Below are 25,019 nucleotides of genomic sequence, written 5' to 3'. Positions count from 1 at the left end.
CCCCCCCCCTCCCCGGTTCTCCCCCGCCCCGATGCTGCTTCTCGGTGGCCCCGTCCCGCCCGTGCTTTGGTTGCTTTATTTTGCCGATTTCCTCACGCGCGATACCAAATCCCGTTCCGCTGTACCCCGCGAACCGGCCGCTACCCCCCGCGCTTCCCCCCCCGCTGCCTCACGCGGGCACTGGGGCTCTTTTGCCGTCGCCTCGGGCCGGGGGTGCCTGCGGGGGCTTTGCGGTGGGGCCGGTTTGCGGCGATCCTGGGGGTGGAGGTAATTGCTGTCTCTTGCTGAAGGTTTGTTTTGTTTTTTTTTTCCTTTCTGTGTGACATGCTTAAATAAAACTGCTTATGGAAGCGTTCTGCCCCCTAACTGCCCTGCTTTGGGGAGGGAAAGAAAAGTTTGAAATTATCGAAATACCAATGTGAATGATTTCCAGCAGGAAAAGTTCTGGGTTTTCATTGTAAACTAGAATTAGTTTGAAACGAATTCACTTATTATGTAGTTTTGTTGTTTTCAGCTTTCTGTGTTTTTGAGAACTTATAACTTGTCTTGCTTTACCTCATTTGGCAAACTAAAAATTTTCACTCTGCACATAGTCTTGGATGAGAAAAACTACTTTTATTGTAACTAACTATAGGACCAGAAAAAAATGTTGTCTCTTAACGTGCACTGAAAGAGGGTAAGTGGATTCTGCTGAAGATTTTGAAAGGGAAAGAATTCTTGATTACAAGAATCTTCTAAAACAAAGGGATTTTTGGAGGAGGGACCATCTCTTGCTCAGTGCCTGCAGCACGGTGGGTACTTTAGAGCTGCTCTGAGGAGTTGCAGTTCTGTGGCAGTGGTGCCACCAGAAAAAAACACCGTGTTTGCCCGTTGCTGCTCTGTGGTAGCTGGCCCTAAGTGTGGACTGGGAGCACCTGTCCTGATCTTGTCCCTGGTACTGGCTATGAGCATTGAAGCCAACACAATCTTGTGGCGTGGAGAAGAGAGGGCAGCAGCGCTCCTTTCACTATCAACCCCTAATTAAATTGGTGTAAAAGCAGCACTGAAAACAAAGTCTTGGTAACTTGCTGATGGCTGCACGGAAAATCTGCACCAGAGTGGAGAATGGATCCTGGCCCTGCAGGCTGGTTGCTGTTCAGGCAGGACTCCTGCTGTGCACAGGCTCCTTTCTTCCCTTTCCCATCTTCATAAACAATAGCAGAGCTGGTTGGTTCCTCTTGGAGGTTTGAAACAACTCAAATTTCATTAAGGTCAAGTGACCTCTACGAGACAAGTCTTAAATATTGGGTCCTTCCTGTATCCTAGTGGAGCATGTGCTCTGCTGCTCCGTGTTGGATGTTCTCACAGCCTTTCCCTTTTCTCTAGGCTCGAATGGAGGTAGATGCTGATGGAAATGGTGCTAAAATATTTGCTTATGCATTTGACAAAAATCGTGGAAGGGGATCCGGCCGACTCCTGCATGAGCTGCTTTGGTAGGTATCATATGCAGAGTGAAATACTTTAAGGGTTCACTAAGGTGGAGTTTTGCTGCCACCAACTTGTATGTTGTTTACTTCTCTGCCTGTAGTATTTTAAGTCTTCTCAGGAGGCTTGCAGCTATGCTTAGTTGGAAACCCAGTATGGGGAGTGCCTGTAGATCTTACAGTGGTTTTGATTTGCACTGAGCCTCCAAGTAGCTCAGCCTCTGTAAAAACGTTATTCCCAGGGAAAACAGCGATAGGTGAGTATTTCTCTAGTACACACTTTAAATTTAAGAAATGCTACCAAAAGCTCAGTTGGGAATGGGGGAGCAAGGACTGGCTTCATTTGTTAGGTGAAGACTAACCTTTTGAGGCTTGTTTTTTTTGTTTTTGTCCCATGATAATCAGGTACATTTTACTGGCACCAGTGAGAACTGGCAGAGCACTGGAGAGAGATAGAACCTCTGATAACATAAAACTGTGGGGGTTTTGTTTGGCCTTTTGGAAAGCTGCCTGAAGTGGTGCTGATGATGCTTCATATCAGCTGCTACATCTTATTTTCCATATTCTAAGAATCTTTGCTTGATAGCCTTTACAGCTGCCAGTTTAGATTCAGAGGCCAACTTGCTTGTGAGAGATTAGTTTATCCAGTGAGCTAATCCATTGCTTTCTAGGTATGTTCATGGTTTTGTAGAAAAGATGGGGTATGCTAAAGAGAACCGTTGTTCACAGAATCAACTAGGTTGGAAAAGACCTTGAAGATCATCTAGTCCAACCATTAACCTAGCACTGACAATTTTAAAATACTTTTTTTTTAGAAATTAAACGTGTTTTCTATTCAGTTCCATAAGCTGTACTTGGAAGTCACAGTGTCCAAAATACAGATGTGCTTTATTTATTGTTCCAGGTTACTTTTTATTCCCCAAACCGGTCTCTACATGAGGAGAGGGAGGCAGAAAGAATATCAGAGACTATTGTTATTACTTACAATCTGCTCATTAAATATAGATTTAAACCTTCATCTGTTAATGTTTAATCTTGTTGCAATACAACTTTGAAAATTAATAGGAAGTTGGCTGCAGTGTGTGGAGTAAATCACTGTCAGCTACTGCTAACTGTGAACCTCGTACAGTAATAATTGTTGCCTGTAAGTAGCACTAAACAGCACCTGAAAATTATTCCAGCTGACTGTTGAAGGCTGTGTAGATGATGATCGTCCAGCTGTTTGCTTATTACACAGCCCAGTCATTGCCTCTTCTTGTTTGTTTTACTTAAATTAGGACATAATTCTATCATATTCAGTTAGGCGATTCAAATTGTGTCACTCTAGTGTGCACTGGTGTTAAAGAAATCTTGAGATTTTGTGTGTTGGAAAGTCACGAAGGCAGCTTGTAAACTGTCAGACAAGGAGAGCTGCCGTCCTGAAGTTGCAAAGCCAATTCTTCAGCTAGAAAATACAAAATATTTCGGCTGTTTCTGTAAATTCAGCTTGATCCTTTCAAGGGTGTACATTTTGCTGTGATCTTTAATTACAAGCTAACAGAAGGCAGGTTAGTATACTTTTGTGACTGAGTCTCCTAATGTCTTCAGAAAGTCTTTTGGCTACAGGTCCTATGTAGTTACGGCTCCTCCTAAACAGGATAGGCACATGGCTCAGTTTTGCTTGCCTGCACTGGGGACTGCTCTGAAAAAAAATGGAAATCTATTTTAGTGGCAGGGTCTTCCCTTTGCAGGAGGGAGTAACACTGAAGGTTTTGGAGCCTTTGAAAGACAGGGGAGATGGCAGTAGCAGTCATTATTCTTTCCAGTGCGTGCCTTACTTCCTGGGTAAATTAAAAACAAAGAACTTGAAATCCTGCAGGTACAGGAATATAATTTAACGGAACATGCCCTAAATATCAACTCCCTCTGAAAAAGCTAACCTGATTGTGCATTTCTGGTTTCAGATGAAGTGATTAGGCATGTGTTGGATGCTATTGCAAGTAAAGCAGTGTTAAATGTTTTAATCTTTATTTTTAAATTTTGCTAAGCAGGTATCATTGTTCATGTGGTACGGCCCTCAAAATAGGAAGCTGGTAATGACCAAAGCTGCAGCCAATGACAGGGAGCTTCTCCTGCCGACCTCTGCAGAGTGTGAACTGATGTACTAAATGGGAACCAAGATTTGAAAAATATTCGTGTTAGGTGTAAATATTCTTTCAGGAAAAACTTCTTGCAGCCCCTCTTGTGCTTGCTGTGTTTTCAGGGTGGACTGTTACCTCCTCCAAAGCAGGAGTTGAATGTCTCTGGCTCGGGACCTGCAGAATAAGTCTGTCATCTTCTCGCCCTGTTCCCTGTATAGAAATCCCAGCTTGCTGTAATTTGGCTGGGTGTAGTGATGTTCCCTGAGGAACAGCAGCATCAGGAGATTACTCATAAGTATCACTAGCTGCATGTTCAAAAAGACATCTAAGACCCGATTTTTTTATTTTTTTTTAATTTTTTTTTTTAGAGCATTTACCATCATGCTGCCTATAATCTGCTCAGTTATGGCTCCTGTTGACTTGAATTGCTGTTGTCTGTGCTTGGCACTTTTATTACAGGCCTCACTTCTCAAGTGAGCTTTTGAAATACAAAAGGAACAGTATCCAGTTAATTCTCTGAAAAGTTTTGGTTCAAGTGTTTTGCCTGACATCTTGTAGGAACTCTGGTTTGGTGGGGGAGGTAGAAGCGAGGCTCGCTCTTCTCTGTTCCCTTCTGCAAGGGAGAAGGCAGGTTCTTGTGTGAGCTTGTCCTTCACTGCACATTTCTGATTAACATGTGGAGATGGTCCATGCCGCACACTTTTGAAGCATAGGTCTAGGGAAGGGAGTAGTGTGTGCTTGTGTGTTCAGAGGTTCCTTGACTGTATGGAGAAAAGGGACCATCCTGAATTTGCCAGTGCTAATTCTGGCCTCTCAGTCAAGTGGTGGTGTTTTAGCACTTTGACCAGTCATCAGCGAGGCCATTTCCACGCTTACTGTAAGACCTTTGTCACTTGAGGTACTAGAATAACTGACAGCAATGTAGATAAATATGCATTTTTACAAAGTGAGCTAAATGGTCTCGCTGTGCTAGTGAATTTTATCAATATTTGCTTGTGGGGGGTTGTGGGTGCTGATCTAGACTTAGTAAGGAGCAGTAGTAGGTGCTACTCTGTTGTGACTTCCTGGTGTCATGAGCAGTCTTGTAATTCTTCCCCAACTTCAACCTTTCTTAAACTTATCTAATCCATTTCAAAAATATTTATTAACTTGGTCTTTGATTCCCCTGCTCCCTTTCTCCCCCTGTCCCTGCACAGTTTGCTCTTGCTTTGAACTTCTGTTTCCTCCTCCCAGATTCCTTGTTCATATTTATCCCATCTCTCTTGTTGACACTTGGTCCTGGTCTCAGAGAACCTTGACTCCTTCCCCGTGTCTGTATCTGACTGATGTTCACCTTCATTCAGGTCCATGTACCTCCTGGGTTCCCACTTCTACCCCTCAGGGTTCCTGATTTCCTTTGCCAAGACCCTCTGGTAGCTTTGACAACTCAAAAGTAGCTTTTCTTTTTTAGAGCCTTTCAGCAGACTCCTTTCCATAGTTTGTTTGGTTTTGTGTGGTTTGTTTGTTTGTTTGTTTTTTTTCAAAAGAAGGATTTTATTCCTTTAACCTTCAAAGGGTAGAGCTGCTTCTTGTTCTGTGGAGACCCCCTAGCAGGACACTCCACACTCTTTTCTCATGCAGGGCTGCTGCTACAGGAAGACTTGCTCTGCCTTCTGACTAGAGCATGGGTTGTGTAAGTTTTGAGGCATATGTGAATTGCAAGTGTTTTTCTTTCCCCCAAGGTATATAATCTATCTATATACCTGGATAGATTTTGACAAAACAAAAGATGACATTTTTCACTGTCAGTCATATTGAAATGAATTTCCCACTTCTGCTGGATAATGTTAGAACTTTGTAAAGGGCAAAAGTTTGAATTTTTTAACTTGGGCAAATCATACCTTCAAAATTGGGTGAGCCATTTGAACTGAAATGTTCAGGGAATGTTGAGCAGGAAGCAGCATCCAAACTAGACTTGTGTAAGTAGCTGCTGGAACCGTCCCCTAGAAGAAAATGCTGGGTAACCCTCAAACAGTGCTCTCAGTTTTACATTGTCCTTGGTTGCTGCCAGTCTGTTCTCTGTGTGCTGTGAAATTAGTCACAGCATAGCAAACATACCGAGACACAACTTTTGTCCCAGCCTTACATTTCAGGTGGGATGTGGATTCCTGCAAGAAGTGATATGGAAACTTGTCCAGGCATAACAGTGCTTGACAGTGAACTTGAAACTTCATGAAATAAAGGAGAGATTAGAAGAATGTGGAGTGGAAAATGAAAACAGGCAATAGGGAAGACTGGCAGTAGAACTTACTGTGCAGCCATCCTCCTTGCCAGTAGTTCTGCTTTGGTTTTGAGTAAGTTGCAGGTGTCTCTTGGTCAACTGTGGAGTCATTGCAGACTTTTTATGTGTTAACATGCAATTAGAGTCTAAAGAGTATTTGCATACTTGGTGAAGCTCCTGTTCTGTTGGTTAAGAGACATTTCTTCATAAATACCAAACTCTCTGACTTCATACCAGCGCCAAACTTGCATAAATGTGTCTGATAGAATTTCCTGTTAAAATAATAAAACAGTATTGGAATGTTTCAAGTCTGTTCTGTGGAACACAATAATTATGTAGATGCTCTTGTAGTAACTGGAGTAGCAGTCCCTGGAATTTTCTTTGCTATATGCTTGCAATTATGTCTTTTGATTCAACTCATTTATAATGGAAATAACCTCCTGGAACAAGTCTGTCTCTTCTGGGAGTTAGTATATCTGAAGTCACCACTGTGGTCTGTTGGCAGCTCAAGTTCTTTTGCGACTGTTTCAGTGACAGCAGGCTCGAATGCAGCATATCTTCTGGAATTAGTGTGGTTATTTGCTTTTTAGCTGTGGAGTCTTGTTCATCACTGACCTTCCAGTTGTTTTTGTCTCCTCCAGGGAGAGACATCGGGGAGGGATTGCTCCTGGATTTCAGGTGGTACATCTGAATTCAGTGACAGTGGACAACCGCCTAGACAATCTGCGCCTCGTTCCTTGGGGGTGGAAACCCAAAGCTGAAGAAATCTCCAGTAAACAAAGGTACGTCCATATCTGGCAGGGAGTTGCTATTAAAAAAAAAAAAAAAAAAAAAAATTGTCTCCGTCCTTTAGTGATTTTCCTATTGGCAGAGCCTTTTTTTATTTGACCTTGGGTTACTTACACATCACTGTATGTCTTGGCTTCCTCACCTTGTGAACGGAGTTAATGCTTACCGTTCGTGCTGGCTGTGAGGGGACCATCTAACCCCACGACGTACGTGGAGGTCCTGCTGGGCCAGGTGTTGTCACCACAGTGAAACAGGAGCCCTGCAATCCCCTTCCACTTGAATGATGGCATCTGGGCACGCTGAACTAAGCCTGCAGATTCTACTGGCTTGTGGCTCTCGCTGTCAGGCACCGAAATTCTAACACAACCTCTAAAAGCTGGCAGCTGCAAACTGATTACACTGATAATCGTGTATTTGGGTTGAAACCAGAATGAGTTCCTGGGATCAGCTTCCATCACCTTTCCACTAGTAGGTTGTGGGAACTTTCTACCTGCCATGTTGCACTAATGCTAATCAAAGTACATCAAACTCTTAATGTCAGGATGGATTTGGTTAATCTGTGATGTAATGTGGGCATGTTCATTTTTGGTGGAGATCCATAGACTGAACATCACACTAGACACTTCTTTTGAAACACTTGCAGCACCCATAAGATAGGGATGTTCAGAGCTTGTTAAGCTGATTGAGATGTACTGAATGACAATGATGCTCAACTTTGTCATTTACACCAAAATAATTTTGTGTGATGTCAGTGTTTCTTGGTAGATACTTTTAAACTTTTTTTTTCATTTAGGCCAAAATAACCCTAAAAATATGCAGTGTTTGAGGAGTATGTGTAGTCTTTAAGTTTACAGGCCAAATACAGTGTTAATTCTACTTACTTAATTTCCCTGTACACTTACTACGAATTTATGGACCAAATTTGCACTTGTTTTTTACAGGGAACAAAGTCTGTACTGGCTGGCAATCCAACAGCTTCCTACAGATCCTATAGAAGAGCAGTTTCCTGTACTGAATGTAACACGATACTACAATGCTAACGGGGATGTTGTGGAGGAGGAGGAGAACTCATGCACATATTATGAATGTCACTACCCCCCATGCACAATGATTGAAAAACAGGTGTGTTCAAAAGAACTGAAAGTAAGCATGTGATGAATTAGGCCACCGTGTGTCTCCAGGGATTTGTGTCTTAAAACGTAAAGCTTTACACATGCCATTCAGTTGCTAAAAGTGATAATTCTTTTTAACCCGGGTTTTCTGTGGCATGAATCTTCAGGCCCTATGATAATTTTCTGTTTGAGAGAATGCAGTTTTGAATTGGAACAGTAAATGACCTAGTGATTTACTGGGAGGAGTGTGATTTCTGCAGAGTGTATGAAAATCCAGGTGGAAGCATTCCTCTAGGGACCCAGAGCTGGAATGAGCAAGCAGCTGTATGAGACAGGAGAAAGCATTGTAAGATGTTTTGGGCAGTAGTGAAATCAAAAAATAACATGCTTAACCTTTGATGAGAATAGGGTGAATTTGGCCTTTTTTCAGGGGAGAACTGGGAGGAAAGCTCATTCTTCGCTGTAGGTAGATGAAATGAAGCAACATACGTAGTCAGAGAATGAGATGTGCCAGGGCTGTGCCTCTTTGTCAGACAGATGTCCTCATCTGTGAATAAGAAGGGCTTTTCTTGTGATAACGAATGCTGAGAAGGCTAAAATCATTGTGTTCCACTTTTCTTTGGGGAAGGGAACGTTTGCAAAAACTGTCTTAAATGCTCTCTTTTTGAAAAAGTGAGAGCTTTACCTTTTATTTGGGTCTGCATATGAAAGCTTCCTGGATACCTGCAACTTTGGCAATGGCTGAGCTTGTGCAGCCCTCCTAATCATTTCTGAATTTAAGATGTTTGTAGTTGAAAACAGAACTTAAGTTGACCAAACAGTAGCGTTGTGAGAACAAATATGAAACACTCAAATATTTTGTCTCTTAAGCCCATTCTGCAAGAGCAACTGCAAAATCAAACAAATGCAGTCTCTTGGAAACCTTTTGATACTCTGACACTCATGGTGGGATGTTCATATTTGTGCTAGGCCCAGAAGGCCTGAACATAAACCTACTTGGGAAGTGATGTAAGGGTGCTCCTTGGCACTGAGCAGGCTCGCTAATGCTGTCTTGTGTTCCTCCTAGTTACGTGAATTCAACATCTGTGGCCGATGCCAGGTAGCGAGGTACTGTGGGTCACAATGCCAGCAGAAAGATTGGCCTGCTCACAAGAAACACTGTCGGGAGAAGAAACGGACCTTCCAGCAAGAGCTTGGACCAGAGCGATGACCGGGTGGCACAGGCCTCTTAGCAGCAGGATTCCTTCTCAAAGGCATTGGACTCTTGGTTTTGCACAGTAATGACAGACTGCTTATTGAAGCCGGAGGCACTGAAGAAGAAAAAACCCTGTGATGCTTGAGCAGAACGGCTGACTGGACTAAGCCAGCTCTGACTGGTGCTGTGGAAAGGGATTGGGTCTACCCTTCCAGTATTATATTCTCAAGCAAAAAGACTACTGTGGAGGCTCCAGGCAGGAAGCTTCTCATTATTTATATGTTAATACGTTTGTAAACTCATGTACAGTTTTTGTTAGAAATTCTTGATAGGACTCATTAACTGTTAATGTTCAGATGAGGACACACTGTTGGCCTAAAAGCTTAAAAAAAAAAGTCATGTAGCAAAAGCTTTTCCTTCCATGTGGCTAGAAGTATCTGTGCCAGTGCCAAGGCCAGAAGGCAGGCTCGGACATCAGCAGGTACTCTGGAGAACTCTGCATGGAAGTTTTATTTAAAAAAAAAAAAAAAAAAGGGGGCAAACAAAGTAAAGGTTGGAATGAATCATTGTCTACTCTCTAGCTTTCTCCCGTTCCCTTCCAGCTGCTTTCAGAGCACAGTCACACTTGGACGTTGGCAATACCCACTCAGTAGAAACCAGTGCACCAGAAACTGGAGCACAGTGTAGGGAACCATCTGGGATCTGTGCATACAGGCAAGCTACAGCATGTCGCTGCCTTCAGAGAACGGCTGCTGGAGATTGTGCTTTAAGCAACCAGTATTTTTAGGAAGCTGAATTAGCTTTCTTGTTATGAAACCTTTGTATATAAAGTAGTTGTAGGGAAGCTCAGGTAGTCAGCTGTGTGTGGATGTGGTTGCCCTCGTGGCTTCCCCGTAAGCATAGCAAATACTATAGTGATGTGCAGATATGTTTAAATGATCTAATATTTGGTAATTTGAGTTATTTATTCATTTTTTTAAAGAGATGCCATCAATCCAAGAATCACCTTTTGATTTTTTTAATGTAGTAATGAGTAAAAATAATATGGGAGGAGGATTTGACTTGCCAAGTACACGCTTGTTTTTCTTTTAAGACATTTTGTCATGCATAAGCTGAAAGTTTTTTCATTTTTGCCTTAGAAATATAAGGAATATCAACTGAGTTTTCTGAGGAACTAAATGGATAATTTAGTGTCAGGTGTTAGTCTTGCTTCACACTAGAAGAATGAGCTGCTGAATGCTTAATGCAGAGCCTTTCTTGGAGTGCTTAGTGAAATATAGGTGTTTAAAATTTTTTTGTAAAAGCCGTTTATTTTAATTTTTCAATCAGGATTCACTTTGCCACTTCATGTTGCAATGTTGGTCTTACTTGTATTCAATTTGCTAGAAAATTGAACTGCTGTGGACTTCCAATATTATATTATGTTTCTAATATCTGCACAGGAAGTTCTTAATTATTAGTATTTTGGGTGGGTTTTCGTACTTTGGCTTTAAGCATCTTAGGAGATATCAAAGAACTGAAGCTTCCTGCTGGAAGTTCACTCGGTAGTCACATTGTCAAGCTGCAACTCTTAAATCGTGGTTATACTGTAACTTTTCTGTTTAGGCAGTCTAAGATGCCCTTAAGTATCAAGAAATCAAGCAGGACCTAATCAGATTTTCCTGTAATGGGTGATATTTTTTTTAAGGAAACATTCAATTATTTGCTTTAAATGAACTGTGCAGTTTTTGATGAATATAAAATGGAACATAAGGAAGATTTTTTATTTTTTTTTTAATTTGAGGTGATCCATTGAAAAGAGCAGAAATATTGACTCTTTTTTTCTTGCCTTTTTAAAAGGCTTCTATTTCTCATGGCAATTTCCCATTGTATTACCATTAACCATGTTTAGCAAACTGAGGTGCAGTCTTAGAGCATTTAAACACTTCTGCAGCACTGAGCAGGGAAAATGGTTAGTCCCGATGTTTGTGATGTTGCTGCAATGAGAAAAGAGGACGGAGGTAGACTGCAGACAAAGTTATCAATGGGCAACAGGTGGATTCCTCTTGAACAGCAGAGGAAGGGAATGAAGGAGGGGTGAGACTCGAGCTAAAGAGTCTGCAAAAGTAAGATAGTGCCACTTAGGACAATCCTGATCCAGTGAATGTGGGAGGGATGGGGACAGGGACGGGAGGAGAGGGTGAAGCAGGTGGGGTGGGAGGATGCCCGCTGGTCTGTTAGACCATCAACAGAATGAAAAGAAACAAGTTGCCTGGACATCCTAAAAGGGCTTGGTGAATTAACAGGTTCTGACTCAGTGTGTAACCTTTGACTCCAGACTGTCCTTGTGCCAGAGGAGAGAAGTAGCTGCAGCAATTACGTCTCCTAGATAGGTCCTTGGGACTTCAGTAAGCATGTCACTGCCTGAAGAACAGTTTTTCCTGATTGGTGTGGGAAGTTATGATCAATGGTTCTGGCAGAAGATCTTTTTGACTTAAAGATCTTCTCTTTTTCTAAGGTGTCGGAAAAAAACAGTTACACTGAAACAACGCTGCTCTGCTTCATATAGCCTATATGTTTTTTCAGAGGATGAAGCTCTTGTATAGGGCCTCCTTTCCCCACTTAAAGAAACCAGCTTGAGATGGATATTCTCATATAGACATATATTTAAAAGCACAGGGTTAGAGTACATGGTCCTTTATCTTGGAGCAGGCCTTTGCAGTACTGGTAAATAAGCTGACTTTTTGAGATACTCTCCATTTAAGATATTTCCTCCAGGGAAAAAAGCCTGCATCTGTACCTTTAATTCCTTGCATCTCTGAAGCATGGAGTACTCTCTGTACACACCCCTGATTCACCTGTGGACCAAAATAAGGTTTAATGAGTCAGGTTTCCTAGATAGGAACATCTGTTTGGAAGAGGAGTTCCAGAGGACTTCAGGGGAAAAACGTCAGTTGCTGGGCTATGAAGAGTATGGGGAGAGAGAATGAGCGGTATTGTGCACCTCCACAGCCTGTTGTACAGCCAACTATCGCTAAGCTGTGATGCCTGGCAGGCTCCTCAGTGCTGGTCCATGTGCTTTTGGGAGACAGAATTTGGCTGTTTGGGCCAGTGCAGTCCTTCTGGCTTGGCTTTGCCACTGCCTGTGCTGCCATGTCCTTGTGAATGCACGTGGCATCTTGTGCAGCTGGTGGGGATGTCTAGGCCTAAAAGAATTCCTGCTGGTGGGTCACACTGGTTCATCCTGAGTCACCAGGAGTGTGTGAACATCTGTCTGGTGTAAGCCAGTTCCAGGAGGACCCCACGTGCTTTCAGACCCTTGGGGAGAGTCTGGAGGAAGATTTCTGCAGTTGTGAAGTGGCAAATCCATCTCGTCAGGAACCTGCAGTGTTACCGATGCTGGTTGTAACAGAGGGGTGCACTCACTGTGTAAACATAGCATCAAGTGTTGATACTTTCCCCCTGCTGCTCTCCTTCACATCGAAGTAGGGTGGTATTACCAATCCCAAACATTCAAAAGTCAATTCAAACGGATAAAAACCATGGCTGACTTAAGGAACAAGACCTGAAACATAATGTATTACAGGGCTCAGTTTTACCTTTTGGTATTTGAGTATTTGATACACCCATAGGATTATACTTCCAAGTTTTTCTCTGTGGTAGTGATTTTAAGTAAAACTGGTGAAGGTAAAAGGGGCAGCTAAAAGGCTTAAATGCTTGCAGGTGACATGGAGAGAGTGTAAGACACCACATTGGGGCTAGGAGCTCATGTTTACCACCCATCAAAATAATTGAAAGAGGACAAAAGGAGATTGTTGTGATCAAACAAGCAGTGTGTGGGATGCTCGTAGTGTAAGAAGAAATCCTTTGATTTGAACTTGCGTCCAAGTGTAGAAGAGAGAAAGAGTAAGATTTGGCAGGTGAAATGTGAGAGGAAAAAAAAACCCCAACAAACGAAACCAAATGTTCAAGTCATAAAACTTGCACAAATAATTTTAAGAAAGCAGAGGTGGGGAGACTGCCGGATACAATAGGTGTGATGCACAGTAAAGGGAAAGTCTGACCTGAAGATAAAGTCCCAGTAGAAAAAAAAAATAAAGTGGATTGTTTGCATATGTGTTTGCTCTGAAAGAGCTGTGGGAGTTCACACAGAAATACTTCCATATGGAGAGCTCAACCCGGGATCTGTTTAAAACTGAGTGCTTTAAGTTCACTTTAAGTTCAGATGAAATGAGCAGTTACAAGTTGCCAGGACCAGCCGGTGCCACCTACAGGCTCTAAGGGAGCTCAAGGTTGAATAAGCTGAGCTACCAGCTGGAATGGTGATTTCTCCCTCAGTACCCACAGCAATTGTGACAGCAGCTTCTGAAATGCGTTTCAGGGCAGAAGTGGCAACTACAACTACAATGAGAAAAGGAGGAATATCACACAGACAAACAACTTTAAAAGACGGGTAAAAAGAGTTAAAGGGAGGTGGTTTTTTTTGGTGGAGAGAAGTCAAGTTGGATGCCTAATATATTAAAAAATAATTGGGAAAAAGTGATGAATCAGGAAGGTGACAACATCCAACTGATGAGGTTATTCAGTGTAATAGTATAATAAAGGATGAGTGAAGAATTGCAGAAGGATCTTACGAGACAGGCTGGTAGATGAAATTTGGTGTCAATTAATGTATTGTTGCTTATGGGAAAACACCAGAAGATGAGCCCTTAGCTGGCTGTTTTCACACAGCAATGAGACCTTTGGGTTGTGAAACACAGTCCTGCAGAAATTTCTGCTTGGGGGACAGCAGCAAAGCAGAGTCAGGGAAAGGACGTGAGGGCAGAGACCAGCACCAGGGCGTGAACTGGCTGTGAACTCCCTCCCGAGTGCCCTTCTCACCCTCTGTCCTGGGGAGGGCTCAGGAACATGATCCCTCCGTGGTCCAGAAGAGCTTCAAAAGCACAGCTACACCGGGTGCATCTCCGCCCTGGGAGAGATGAGTGACGGGTATGAGGAGGGTCTTTGAGGGAGGACGCCAGGGGAGTACCGATGCTGACTTTCTCTGTGATGAGCAGCAGTTCTTCACCTACCACGTGTAGGAGCTGCAGACCCCTGTCCGCTGGATGCGGCGGGTGCAGGAAAGAGAGAAGTTAATTGCAGAAGCCCCATCCGAGGGCGGTTACGGACGAAGCCCAGCACGTCCCCGAGCTGCTTGTGCCAACGAGCCCTGCCCGCGCCACCGGGCTCCTCTCCCAGGCCGGGCAGCGGCGCAGCCCGAGGAGCACTGCCGCCATCCTGGACATCAAATGGTAACGGGGCGTGGAGTCACAGCGGCCCGCGCTGGTGTGCTGGGGATCTTTTTTGGCTGTTGGTATGGCAGCAATAACATTTACTAACTAAGCTGTCCCTGAATTATTGGAGGGAAGTATTCTCTGGTTTGTTCCAGTGAGCAAAGACTGTGCTTGTTTTTGTGTTACGCTGTTCTTCTCACTTATGAGCAGCTGCTCTGTGGCTTTAGACCTCTTTTGTTTATATAATAATATTTAGTAGTTTTACCTTGTATATAATCCCCTCCATGCAGGTTTGTGGGAACTTGAGGAGCCTTAGATTTTCATCATGAGATATTTTTTGTCAAATACTGTTTCCTTGTGTGTCCTGGAATACAAGTTATGACCTCCTCCTTAAATACAAGAAAGATGGATGCTTAAGCCTCGTTTAACTTGATCTTTTAGGTGCCATGTTCCTGTTGCAGAACATCCCATGGTTGGCATTGCAAACTCGACGGGCGCTGTGGAGTTTTGCCACCTGACTGGAAGCGAGGTAGGTGGCTGTAACACCCACTGCTGCGGAAGCTGTGTTTAACCTGGATTTAGTACATCTCTGGATTTATTAGTGGTGTTCAGAGACTTGTAGGAAATCTGTAGGGTTTCCATGTTTTCCTCAATATGCTTAGCTTTTTAAACACTTCTTTTGTCTTCTGGTAATGTTTCTCATGAATCCTACAAATTTATTCATGGCACCAGAGGGACTGGCTGGCTCTACCCACTTGCAGAGTAGGACATGAGAGGCATGAGGGGAGCAGAAGCAAACCTTGGAAACTGTCACTTGAGAGTATGGACTAGGTGGTAAACACAGTAGAAGGTGCAAACTTATTAAAAACAAATTTTGGAGAGTGGGATTTTTTTGGTTGGTGAGAGAAGGGAGTAATCAAGCTATTCCCACAGAAAGAGGAAGCCAGACTATAACAGAATTCAACAGTCAGGTCGTTGCTTCTGCACTTCATCACTCACTGAGAAGAAGCAAAGTTTAAGGGGGATTTGGTGGGCAATGGGAAACAGGAGAGTGGGAATCCTGTTCAGCTAGTACTAGCAATTCTGTATTGCTATGGGATGTTTAATCTCTTTAGTGTGAGACCCTGATATGCTCGTCAGTCTCTGGAAAACACCTGTGGTAGGGGTAGGCAGTACAAGTGGTGTTATGTACCTGCTGTCTTCCCAGTCTTAACCCATTCCTTTTCTTTCCAGTAGAAGAACAGCTGCATGCTGGAGCCATGCTTCAGGGTCGATCTCGGTGCACAGCGTCTGGCCTTGTCTTTAGACTGGTCCACAGGACGAGAGCAATGGTGAGGATGGGAGATAGAAGATGGTATTGCAGGTTACATGTGTAGGACAGATTTCAGGCATAAGTTGAAGACTTTGAGTGAATCTTTGGTGGCTTTTTGTGAGGCAGCTTAAGACTTTCGAGATCCCAGCTGTCTCCCTGCACCTTCTCTAGGAGTTACTATTCCCAGAGCAAGGGTAACAAAGGAACAAGAACACATTCCATGGCCACTGTAACAAGAGCAGAGACTAAACCAACAATAGATGTGAGGTGGTGCTATGGCGAGTGGCAGCAGGTGACCCAGGGACATGTCTTCTCTTGCCTTTGCTAAAAGGAAAGACCAGAATGGGATGCAGATGGATCCACTGGCTCCAACTCTGCTCTTAGAATGGCTGAAATTTTTATTTGAAGTGCTGCTTAAGAACTGCTAATAATAGCACATGTAGGAAATCTGAACACAGGTTAGTGAGAAATGGGAGAGAATTGATTTGGAAGTGGCTTCTTCCTCTCTCAAATGTTCATACATTTGATTTCAGAAATGGCATCACTGCATGAAATGACATGAATGAGCTGTACCTCAAAAGAGGTAGGGTATATGTTTTTTGTAGGTTAAGTGCAAAACAGACAATGGTGCCTTTGGTGTGAAGCTGGAAACTGAGGGCATCAGGCAGTCCTGTGCTTAATGCTGTAGGGCAAATATTTAGTAGCTTTTGCTAATTAAAGCTGTTTCTGCGCATGCTGTTTTAATGAATAAGTAGAATTCCCAGTTCTACTTTCTTCTCCCTTACATTCCTTCTTCCCCTTGTCTCTGCCCTTCAAGATAAATGATCATTGCCATGATGAAAGGTTCCTTTAAACCTGTCACTGTTGTCATTTGAGAGACAAATAACCCCTTATAGAAGCTGAATGTGCAGCCTTCACATCTCTTTAGGAGGGGGAAGACCCTACCTCTTGTGTGGAAATTGGGGAGGTTCAGTACGATTTGGTATCTAACATACAGTGTAAGAGCTATTGAAAGAACACAGAGCCACCAAATGGGTACCTACAGTTGCAGGCAGCCAAACAGAAGGTACCTAGTTCATGTCAGGGAATGTCATAAAATCTGTGCAAAACCTTTTGCCAGTGCCCTAAGAACATTGTGTCCAGAAACTGCAACTGCCCTGTGCCACAGGAAGAGCGCAGGAAAGGTCAGGATCAGCCAGCACTTCAGATGTTTTATTTCCCTGTTATCACAGACATTTCTTCTTACTCCAGAAGAGGGAAGAGACTCTTGGAGGTCCTTGTTGGTCTGACTTTGAGGAAAAAAAAAAATCCCTTTTCGGATGGAATTTATTTATCGATGTAATATCAAGCATGTGAGAAGTCAAGTTATGTGTCTAGGAGAAAGAAAGACCCAAGGCTGGTTTTATTTCCCTCATGAGTGTGAGGGTTTGCTCTCACTGTGAGATTGGGGCGTGGGGATAATTGGTGCAGATGATTTTAAGATGGGATGGGCTGAAGCTAAAAAGAACTATATAAATGCGTGCATTCCTTCCGCTGTGCTACCAGTGTCTATCAATGTTTAGTTGAATCAAACATACATAGTATTATGTTATCTGTCTATACTTTGGCTGCTATTTTTTACTCTAACAGCTTCTTAAGACACAGGTTTCAGTAAGTTTTAATATTTTCTCTGTATTCCACTGTAGTGGATGTCCTTTGAGAGTCATCAGCAGTGATTCAGAGGGGAAGTTGAATCTTTTCTCCATAGATGAATCTGCTCCTTCTGTGCATGTCCTGAACCAGTGGGAAGCTCACAAATTTGAGGCCTGGATTGCTGCTTTTAATTACTGGGACACCGATATTGTGTATTCAGGTGTGCAAGGGCTGGGAATCTCATTTGGGGCCGTTGGGGAGGAGGCACCTCGTTTAGGGATGTGTGTTCCTTGGGATTTTACTGTCCAGGGTTGGGTGTGCTGCTTGCATCACACCTCTTGAAAGAGTTGGGGCCTCTGCTAGGGGTAAAAGCCTTCTTGATTGTGTGGAGTGGGGAAGTGGTTGGAGTTAATTAGAAGAAGCTATGCCTTTTAAATTGTACTTTTGGCTGGTTATTGGCAAAAAAGATGTTAATTTCTTGTGTGCGAAAGAGAGCAGAGACCTTCTAGAGTCTTTTTTTCTTCAAAATTTTTTTGCTTAGCAAAGTGAGGTTATTGTTAATGCATCTCTCTTCGGTGGTGACAAGTAATGTGAGCCTCAAATGATGTTTGATGTGTCTGCTAGGAGATCCTAGGGCTGAAAAGCATCAGTTCTGTATTAACTGCTTTGCCTCAGTGCCCAGCACTGGTCCTTCGGCCGGTGTTCAGGGTAGCGCTGTTTGCCTTTGTGCAGGAGGAGATGACAGCCTGCTGAAGGGCTGGGACACCAGGTGCAGTCCAGAGGCTCCTGTTTTCACCAGCAAGAGGTAAGCAAGCTGGGGCTGCAGCTGGACCTTACACCTGTCGTGTGTGAAGATGCTACCATGCCCCTTCCTAAGCCACAGAATTCAGAGACATGCAGTGAGAGTGGGGTCCTGTTCTGCCCCCCTGGGAATAGACTTCTGTTAGATTTTTTCATCAGGACAATTTCAGGTGAAAACTTTCTTCTCTGTGTCCTCTAATACAATAAACCAACAGCTCACTTCCACACATGAAGATAGTGGTAACTTCTTTCTTAAAGAAGGATACTGATTTACACTTTTATTTGGGGAATCTTTATGTGTGTTTAAATTTGATTATCTTACTATGGAACGTTTTTTATAAAATACTTTATTCTCCACTGTTCACTCATTTGAAGTAATCTTTTTTCTGGTGGCATAATATATCTTCTAGAATACAATTAAAACAAACAAGATATACTCAACTCTCAGTCAAATTTTATATGTAACCTTAAAATACACCAGGGATTATTACTATGGAAGTATTAATGTTGAGAGTAAAGTCTCTTGGGAATGGAGTTGTTGGGCTGAAATTCTTACAGGCTCTGAACAGCAGTTGGTGTTTGTGCTGAGAGACTGTGTGAGTAGAATTTTTTTGCCCTGGAATGCTGTTGGACTGCATAGCTGGAACTCTGCCTGTGTGTTTCATTGGGCTGAAATTTGATTTCATCTTGTTCTCCTTTCCTGAGTCACCTTGTAGTTACGTGGACCCCAAATTCTTGAAATTCTTAGAAGAATAGCTTCTGAAATCATACATTGCTGTCTCTTCCCTCTGCTGTCTGTTGTTCTTTTGCAGACACTCAATGGGTGTGTGCAGCATTCAGTGCAGTCCCCACCGGGAGAATCTTCTGGCTACTGGCAGGTAAATCCCTTCCAGCTGCCCTTCACCAGTGTGACCAGCTTCCTCTGTCATTCTGAATGCACTAGTGCTGCTCAAGGTGCGGGCTCTTCAGACACTTAGTGTGGTGAAGAGCATCCGATCTTTCCTAATTTTCTTCTGTACTTGTTGCACTGAATCAGCTTTGCTGCTTGGCTGCCTCTTTATTTGTGATATGTCTCCAGCTATGACGAGCACGTGCTGTTGTGGGACACCAGGAACATGAAGCAGCCGCTGGCAGACACCCACGTTGAAGGTGGAGTTTGGAGGTTGAAGTGGCACCCAACCTGTGATTTTGTGCTGTTGGCAGCCTGCATGCAGAGTGGCTTCAAAATCCTTGACTGCCGTGGAAGCATGGGTGAGTGGTCAGTGGCAGGAGACGCTCTGGCGCTGCTCTGCTGCTCGCCTTTCCTGCCTCCATGTTAACGGGGCAGCTCCAGCTCTGAGCTTGTGAGAAAGATCTAGATGGTGTTAAAGGCTGTAGGCTTTTATTCCAACTTTCCCAGACCTATCCTCACTGCTGGCCTAATGGGTTGTGCAAAGGCACCGTCATTGTTCATGTGTAAATCTTGTAATTTCTTTTCATGGGAGGAGAGCCCATTTTGGTGTGAAGGCATTACCTGGTGACATGATTGTTCCAGTTTGTTCATCCTGATGGGTCAGAGAGGTTCTTCCGAATGTCAGGCAGTCCTTTACTGTCAGCAGAAATTACTGACCTGCTGGTGAATTGGCTGTTGCTTCAGAAAGGAAGAGCTCTGCCATCTGGTTAATCTAGAATAACATGAATAAGCCTTCCATGTGAATCAGAAGGTATTTACATGATTAAAAGCTGTTTTCATTTACATTACAGATAGAATCTTGCATCAAATGGTTGCCATCCTGGGTTTCTCCAGGCCTTGGGCAGATCCACAGCTTGTGAAATGAGGATAACATTTCTGCTATGTAGGGAGGGGAGGAACTTGATGTCTATTTAATATCAGAGTAATAATTTGACTCTTCATGGGAAGAACACATCCACAATTTGTTAATGACCAGAACCTGGCCTGGCAACCTCACCAGTTGTATTTATGGCTCAGTGGGGATTGCTGTGTGATCTGTCTGGTCTGTCTTGAGCCTCTTTAGGTATTTTGAATAATTAGGCCCTTAGGCCTCATGCATGTTAAACCCTCTTCTTCTGTCTGCTTACTGAACCAGGGAAAATCAAGGCTAATGAGAGGTGGCTGAAAAATTGTCAGGAGAGGCAGTATCTCGTTTCTCCTAGAATGCTTAATGCTGTTGTAAAGAAGGCAGTAAGGGCACAGCCAGTGCTAGAATGGCTTGAGCAGTCTCCAACAAACCATTTTGCAACTTGATTTCTGCTCATTTCTTTTTTAAGCGGAAAACATGGAGGAATGTATCATCCTGTCATCCTATGTCTTGCACAATTCCTTGGCCTACGGGGCTGACTGGTCAAGGCTCTGTCCGAGGGATTCCTTGAGTGCAACACACGACTCTGCTGCTGCATGCCACTCTTCGGAGGAGCTTGTGGGAAGATCAGAGGAAGGAGACGAGAGACTGAATTTGCAGGTCCAAAACCTGAAGATAATTTATGAGTCTCCTACAGCTACTTTTGATGTAATATTGGATGAGGAGAGCGAAGGCCCTGCCTTGCTGCCCAAAGCAGAGGCAGCTCCCAAGCTCCCTGGGGATCCTGACCTGGTTAGGGGTCCTGATTTAAAGGGTTTAGATTTGGCTGGGGGTCCTGAGCGAGGGGGAGAGCCTGAGTCAGCCAGGGGTTCTGACTGGGGAGCTGAGAGACCCAACGGAATGGGCCCGGATAGAAGTGGTTATTCTGCCAGGTCTCTAGACAGCCCAAAAGAAATGAGCATTGTAGCAACTTGTTCTTTCTATGACAATATCCTCCATGTCTGGAAGTGGGAGATGAGCCTGGTGACCCCTTCGGAGACACCAAGTACTAGATCTTTGTCTGAGAGAACAGTTGAAAGTTTGCATTGACCAGCCCCAGGGGAGAGGGGTAGGAAAACTCCTGTACTGAGAGCACCATCTGAGCTTATGTTCTAACTTCTGTTGGGCTTTTCCAGTTTTACTGTTGAGTTTGTGAGTCTTTTAAGGCCAATACTGATGGAATTACTGGTGTTTTATTTTCAGCACTGAGAAAAGCCTTTGCTTTGAGGCATGTGGTTAAGCACAGGCACGTTTATTTAGTTTTCCCTTAATGTACTAGTTCAAAGTAGGACAGCCTTCCTCTCAAAGGCTTCTTGTTTGTACCTTAGATTTGAATCCCTTCTAGGCTGGTTTGCATTTGTACAACTGATCTGTTAAGCCCGTCTCTTCCTTCCATCACAAACCAGACTTGTCTGCGCTGCTACGTGTGGACAAACACAGTATGTGATCAGAGGTTTTCCTGAATGTCTCAGAAAAGCCTGTGAGAGGAGGCTTAGCTGTGTGTGTAGCTTGTTGTGTGATATGTAAACTAGTATGTACTTTAAGAAGATGCTCAAAGACAGTCCAGATACTGACAGTGCAGTGTGCTTTAGACTGATCTTTAGTAGAGAGAGATTCTTTTTCAGAAGGAAATCCAGACTGACCAGTATGACAGACAGCAGTTCAGTGATGGGAAGCTTGTTCTGAGCAGGGCCTTTCTTGGAAGGATTCTGGTGTATCTGCACAGCCTAAGCCTACATCAGATTCATCACCTGGTTGCAATCTCACTTTATCACTCTCCAAGCTAAGAACAACCTGGTTCAGCATAAATTGTGTAGCGAGCCCTGCTATGTTTCAGTGCCACATGAAACCACCCCCCACCCCCCCATAGCCTCTTGGTATCATACTCATGTTTTCTACTCTCCACAGTGAGATATATTTAGGTCCAAAGTCAAGATCTTTCAGTTTCTTAAAGGTGAACAGCTTTAAGATCAAAACTCCAAAAAGTACAAGCAGTGTTTCCTGACATCTTTTTTAAGTTCAAAATGAGTACATACAGAAACCAAAATCTTACCAACATTGCCCTAACTACCTCCAGGAATGGCTGCGGAATTTCTCATGGTTGCTCCATTAGCTTTCTTTTTTCACTGTGAAATATCAGCAAAACACCGTTTCTGGAACATTCTCTATTATCTTCCTAGAAACAAAAAACCAGCTTAAACTAGGTAAGTAACTTTTAGCTTGTATGGTTTCTCTTTGATGGTCCTAAAGAATTAGTTGTCTGGAGGGAAAGAAACACCAGCAACAGGTAACAGTGCTGCATCTAAAACGAGGTACAGCAGATAATCTTACTGCTTCAAAACTCCTTTTTCAACGGTGAATGTGTATTTTAGAAAACATTCTTGAGCACTGTTACATGAAGATTCATAATAGTATTGTGAACAAGAGCTTTTGTTAAAAAAAACACCCTATTTTTGGATGTTTCTAAAATAAAATCAATATAAGTGATTCGTCTTTCTTGGTTGCTTTGGTTTTATGAAGTGTTTCACAGTTAGTCCTTGAGGACCTTTGCCCTGTCCTGCAATGGCTCCGTCTCTCTGAGGACATTTGGTGGTGGTGAATATTCTTGGGGAGCCAGAGTGGACAATCCTTTCCTCACACCTCATTGAGAACACTGAGGGTGTATCCCTGTAGCCACATGGCTCTGGACTATGACTCTGTCTTAAAAGGGTGTAGTGCTTTTTTATTGCTGGGTGAGATTAAGAGGAAACAGTCTGAGGTTAGGGAAGCTGGAGAGGTGCCACAGAATGCGACTAGATTGGGGCACTTGATTTATGCGTTATGTCAGTCCTTGGTTTGCTCTTAGAAATGAGGAGTCTGCAGGGAAGGCAAAGCACGTGACTTGTTCAAGACCAGGCTGGTATTAGCATCAAAGGGTACAGGGTCTCCTCTCCAGCCTTGTGCTCACCCGTCCACCCCCCTGTAACTGACTGCAGAGTTGTCCTTCCTGGGAAGTGTGAGCCCAAGGAACTGACACCTCTGACAGGAAGGGGCAAACCACCTCTGCCCACAGCAGCCAGAGCTGAAGGCACAAAACAACCACTCTTGTATAACCATCATTCTGATGAGCTGAACAGTAAGTGAAAATGCAGGTCGGGTTTACTTAAGTAGAAAACCTGTGTCTTCCCTCACCCCTAACAATGGTTGTGATTGTTGCACCCTCTGCCAGTGTGCCAACAACTTTGCAGCTATTTGGGGCTGTAGCTCTAAGACAGGAAGTCAGTCCAACGTCCCCTTCCCGCATTGCAGCCCTATCCAGCCCTGAAAATATGTAATTTTCAAATAACACTTTAAGGACTCTTCTGTCAGTCTTTGTTACAGAGTGGCTGCTCACAGAAAATGCAGTAAACATGTTTTCTTTCTCCAGCAGTGAACACTTTCATTTCTCCAGAAGTGAACATTTTCATTGCAACTTAATTCTCTAAAGCATTGCAGTACCTTTTTGTTTAGAAAACCTCAGGGAAACCCCCCAAGCACCTCTTGGGATGGCTATGCTCTCCACACAGAACTGTCTCACAGAAGAATTATTTTCTTCAAAAATACATCACTTGTGTCAGAGAAAGCGTTACTTCTGATGACTTAAACCATATGGAATTTAGCATTTTAAACAGTTGCACACAACTGTCTATGTGAAGTGTCACTTGTATCCATTTAATTTGATGAAATCAAAATTCATCAAGGGAGCAAGGCACTGCTCTTCTAGGAATATATGTCCAAAAATAACCATTTGTGAGATATGTTTCAAACCTACAAGTTACCTTGTAATTTCAAGAAGTTGCACTAAGGAACAGACAAAATGTACCTGTTAACTGTACCCTCATTTACTCTAGAAGAGAGTACTTTTAAGGCTTGGGAAAGCTTGGAGAAATTGTGGCATTTGATAGAAACTACAGTTCTCTCCTCAAGAGCTTAGAGCACGGACTTCACAGAATCACAGAATGGTTTGGGTTGGAAAGGCCTTTTTTAAAGAAAAAGGTGTCATGGGCAGGGACACCTTCCACTAGCCCAGGTTGCCCAAAGCCCCGTCCAACCTGGCCTTGAACCCTTCCAGGGAGAGGGCAGCCACAGCTGCTCTGGGCAACCTGTGCCAGTGTCTCACCACCCTCACGGGGAAGAATTTTTTCCTTAGATCTAATCTAAATCTGTCCTCTGTCAGTGTAAAACTGTTACACCCCATCCTAACAGGTTTTGCTGGTTGGAGGTCTCGCTGCAGGTTTAGTGGAACGCATCATTGAGGCTGAAGGTAAATCCATCACAGTGTTTCCCCCTTGGCTGCAACTGCTGCTCTGGGCGCGTGGCACAGCACTCTGACACGGGTACGCTGTTTGGCTTGCGCTCCATAGCCAGCAAACTCAAATTCTCCCAAGACAGACCCTGTTTTGTTTGCAAAAGACAGGAATTCCTTCCAAGAAGGAAGGAATTATGTTTTGGCAACCCAGAGATAAACTGTGTCCTGTTAAGTATCAGCACCTGGTCAATCAGCTCTTGTCTGAGAGCTGGACACCCACACACTTACGAAACACAACTATACACACGGTGCAAGACACAAGTAACACTCTCCTTAATCGCGGATGGGAAATTAACAACCAATTTTCCCACAGCAATTTAAATCAGACATTGCAGAGAGACGAAGTGGAAGGATTTGCTTTTAATAGCCAGTAACAGAAACTGTCCCGTGTTTGCTGGTGCAGGTCGTGTCTCACGCCGTGGTGATGCTCTTCCAGCGCGCCGGAGGCACGGCCGCAGCCCCGGGAGCCCCGCTGCTCGCTCCCTACCGCACGTAGTTCTTGGGGAAGAGCTGGAAGAGCTTGCCCTCCTGCGTCGGCTCGAAGCCGTACTTCTCCAGGTTGTTGGGGTCAAAAGTGCCTTCCTTCACGTCCTTCTTGATCTGGGGAGCCACCACCTCGGTGAAGAGCTGCTGGGCCGTCATAGGCGGCTCCGAGCCCTCGGGGGCGCGGTACGAGACGTAGGGCTTGAGCTTGAAGCCCTTCAGGTCGGGGACGATGAACTCGGGCACCATCTCCTTGATGAGGATGAACTTCTTGCTGGCGGTGAGCACGCCCAGCTTCTTGGCCCCTCGGCCCTTGTTGTAGGTGCGGGGGCCGCGCTTACTGGTGAACGGGGACATGCGGTCGGCGCCCCGCACCAGCCCGCGGGCCAGCTCGGTCAGCAGCCCCATGCCGGGCTCCTGCGGCCTCCCGGAGGC

General features: G+C 44.0%; 3 protein-coding genes across 4 annotated transcripts; 2 read left to right on the top strand and 1 right to left on the bottom strand.

Moving 5' to 3' along the window:
* The first annotated feature begins 1,354 nt into the window (after positions 1–1,354).
* On the top strand, positions 1,355–9,472 carry ZMYND19 (zinc finger MYND-type containing 19). The gene is made up of 4 exons (XM_026860419.1): positions 1,355–1,472; positions 6,485–6,625; positions 7,574–7,754; positions 8,811–9,472. Exons 1-4 carry the CDS (start codon positions 1,372–1,374, stop codon positions 8,952–8,954), a joined length of 567 nt encoding a protein of 188 aa, XP_026716220.1. The 5' UTR covers positions 1,355–1,371; the 3' UTR covers positions 8,955–9,472.
* Positions 4,500–22,261, top strand: DPH7 (diphthamide biosynthesis 7). Of its 2 annotated transcripts, XM_026860417.1 has the most exons (9): positions 4,500–4,504; positions 14,174–14,209; positions 14,633–14,720; positions 15,428–15,522; positions 17,189–17,355; positions 17,868–17,940; positions 18,749–18,814; positions 19,015–19,187; positions 20,205–22,261. In XM_026860417.1, exons 3-9 carry the CDS (start codon positions 14,661–14,663, stop codon positions 20,822–20,824), a joined length of 1,254 nt encoding a protein of 417 aa, XP_026716218.1. In that variant the 5' UTR covers positions 4,500–4,504; positions 14,174–14,209; positions 14,633–14,660; the 3' UTR covers positions 20,825–22,261. The 2 variants fall into 2 exon arrangements, with proteins under 2 accessions (XP_026716218.1, XP_026716219.1); XM_026860418.1 differs by lacking the exon at positions 4,500–4,504 and having other exon boundaries at positions 14,183–14,209; positions 15,425–15,522.
* A 2,182-nt stretch (positions 22,262–24,443) lies between these two features.
* MRPL41 (mitochondrial ribosomal protein L41) lies at positions 24,444–25,013 on the bottom strand. Its single transcript, XM_026860434.1, has one exon. It carries the CDS (start codon positions 24,990–24,992, stop codon positions 24,585–24,587), a length of 408 nt encoding a protein of 135 aa, XP_026716235.1. The 5' UTR covers positions 24,993–25,013; the 3' UTR covers positions 24,444–24,584.
* Positions 25,014–25,019: the final 6 nt, after the last annotated feature.

Source organism: Athene cunicularia (genome assembly GCF_003259725.1).
Source record: "Athene cunicularia isolate RWA chromosome 17 unlocalized genomic scaffold, athCun1 chr17_part1, whole genome shotgun sequence".
In the NCBI taxonomy this organism is placed as follows: Eukaryota; Metazoa; Chordata; class Aves; order Strigiformes; family Strigidae; genus Athene; species Athene cunicularia.
Note: the sequence above shows the minus strand (reverse complement) of the source record. Positions and strands in the feature narration are given on the sequence as shown.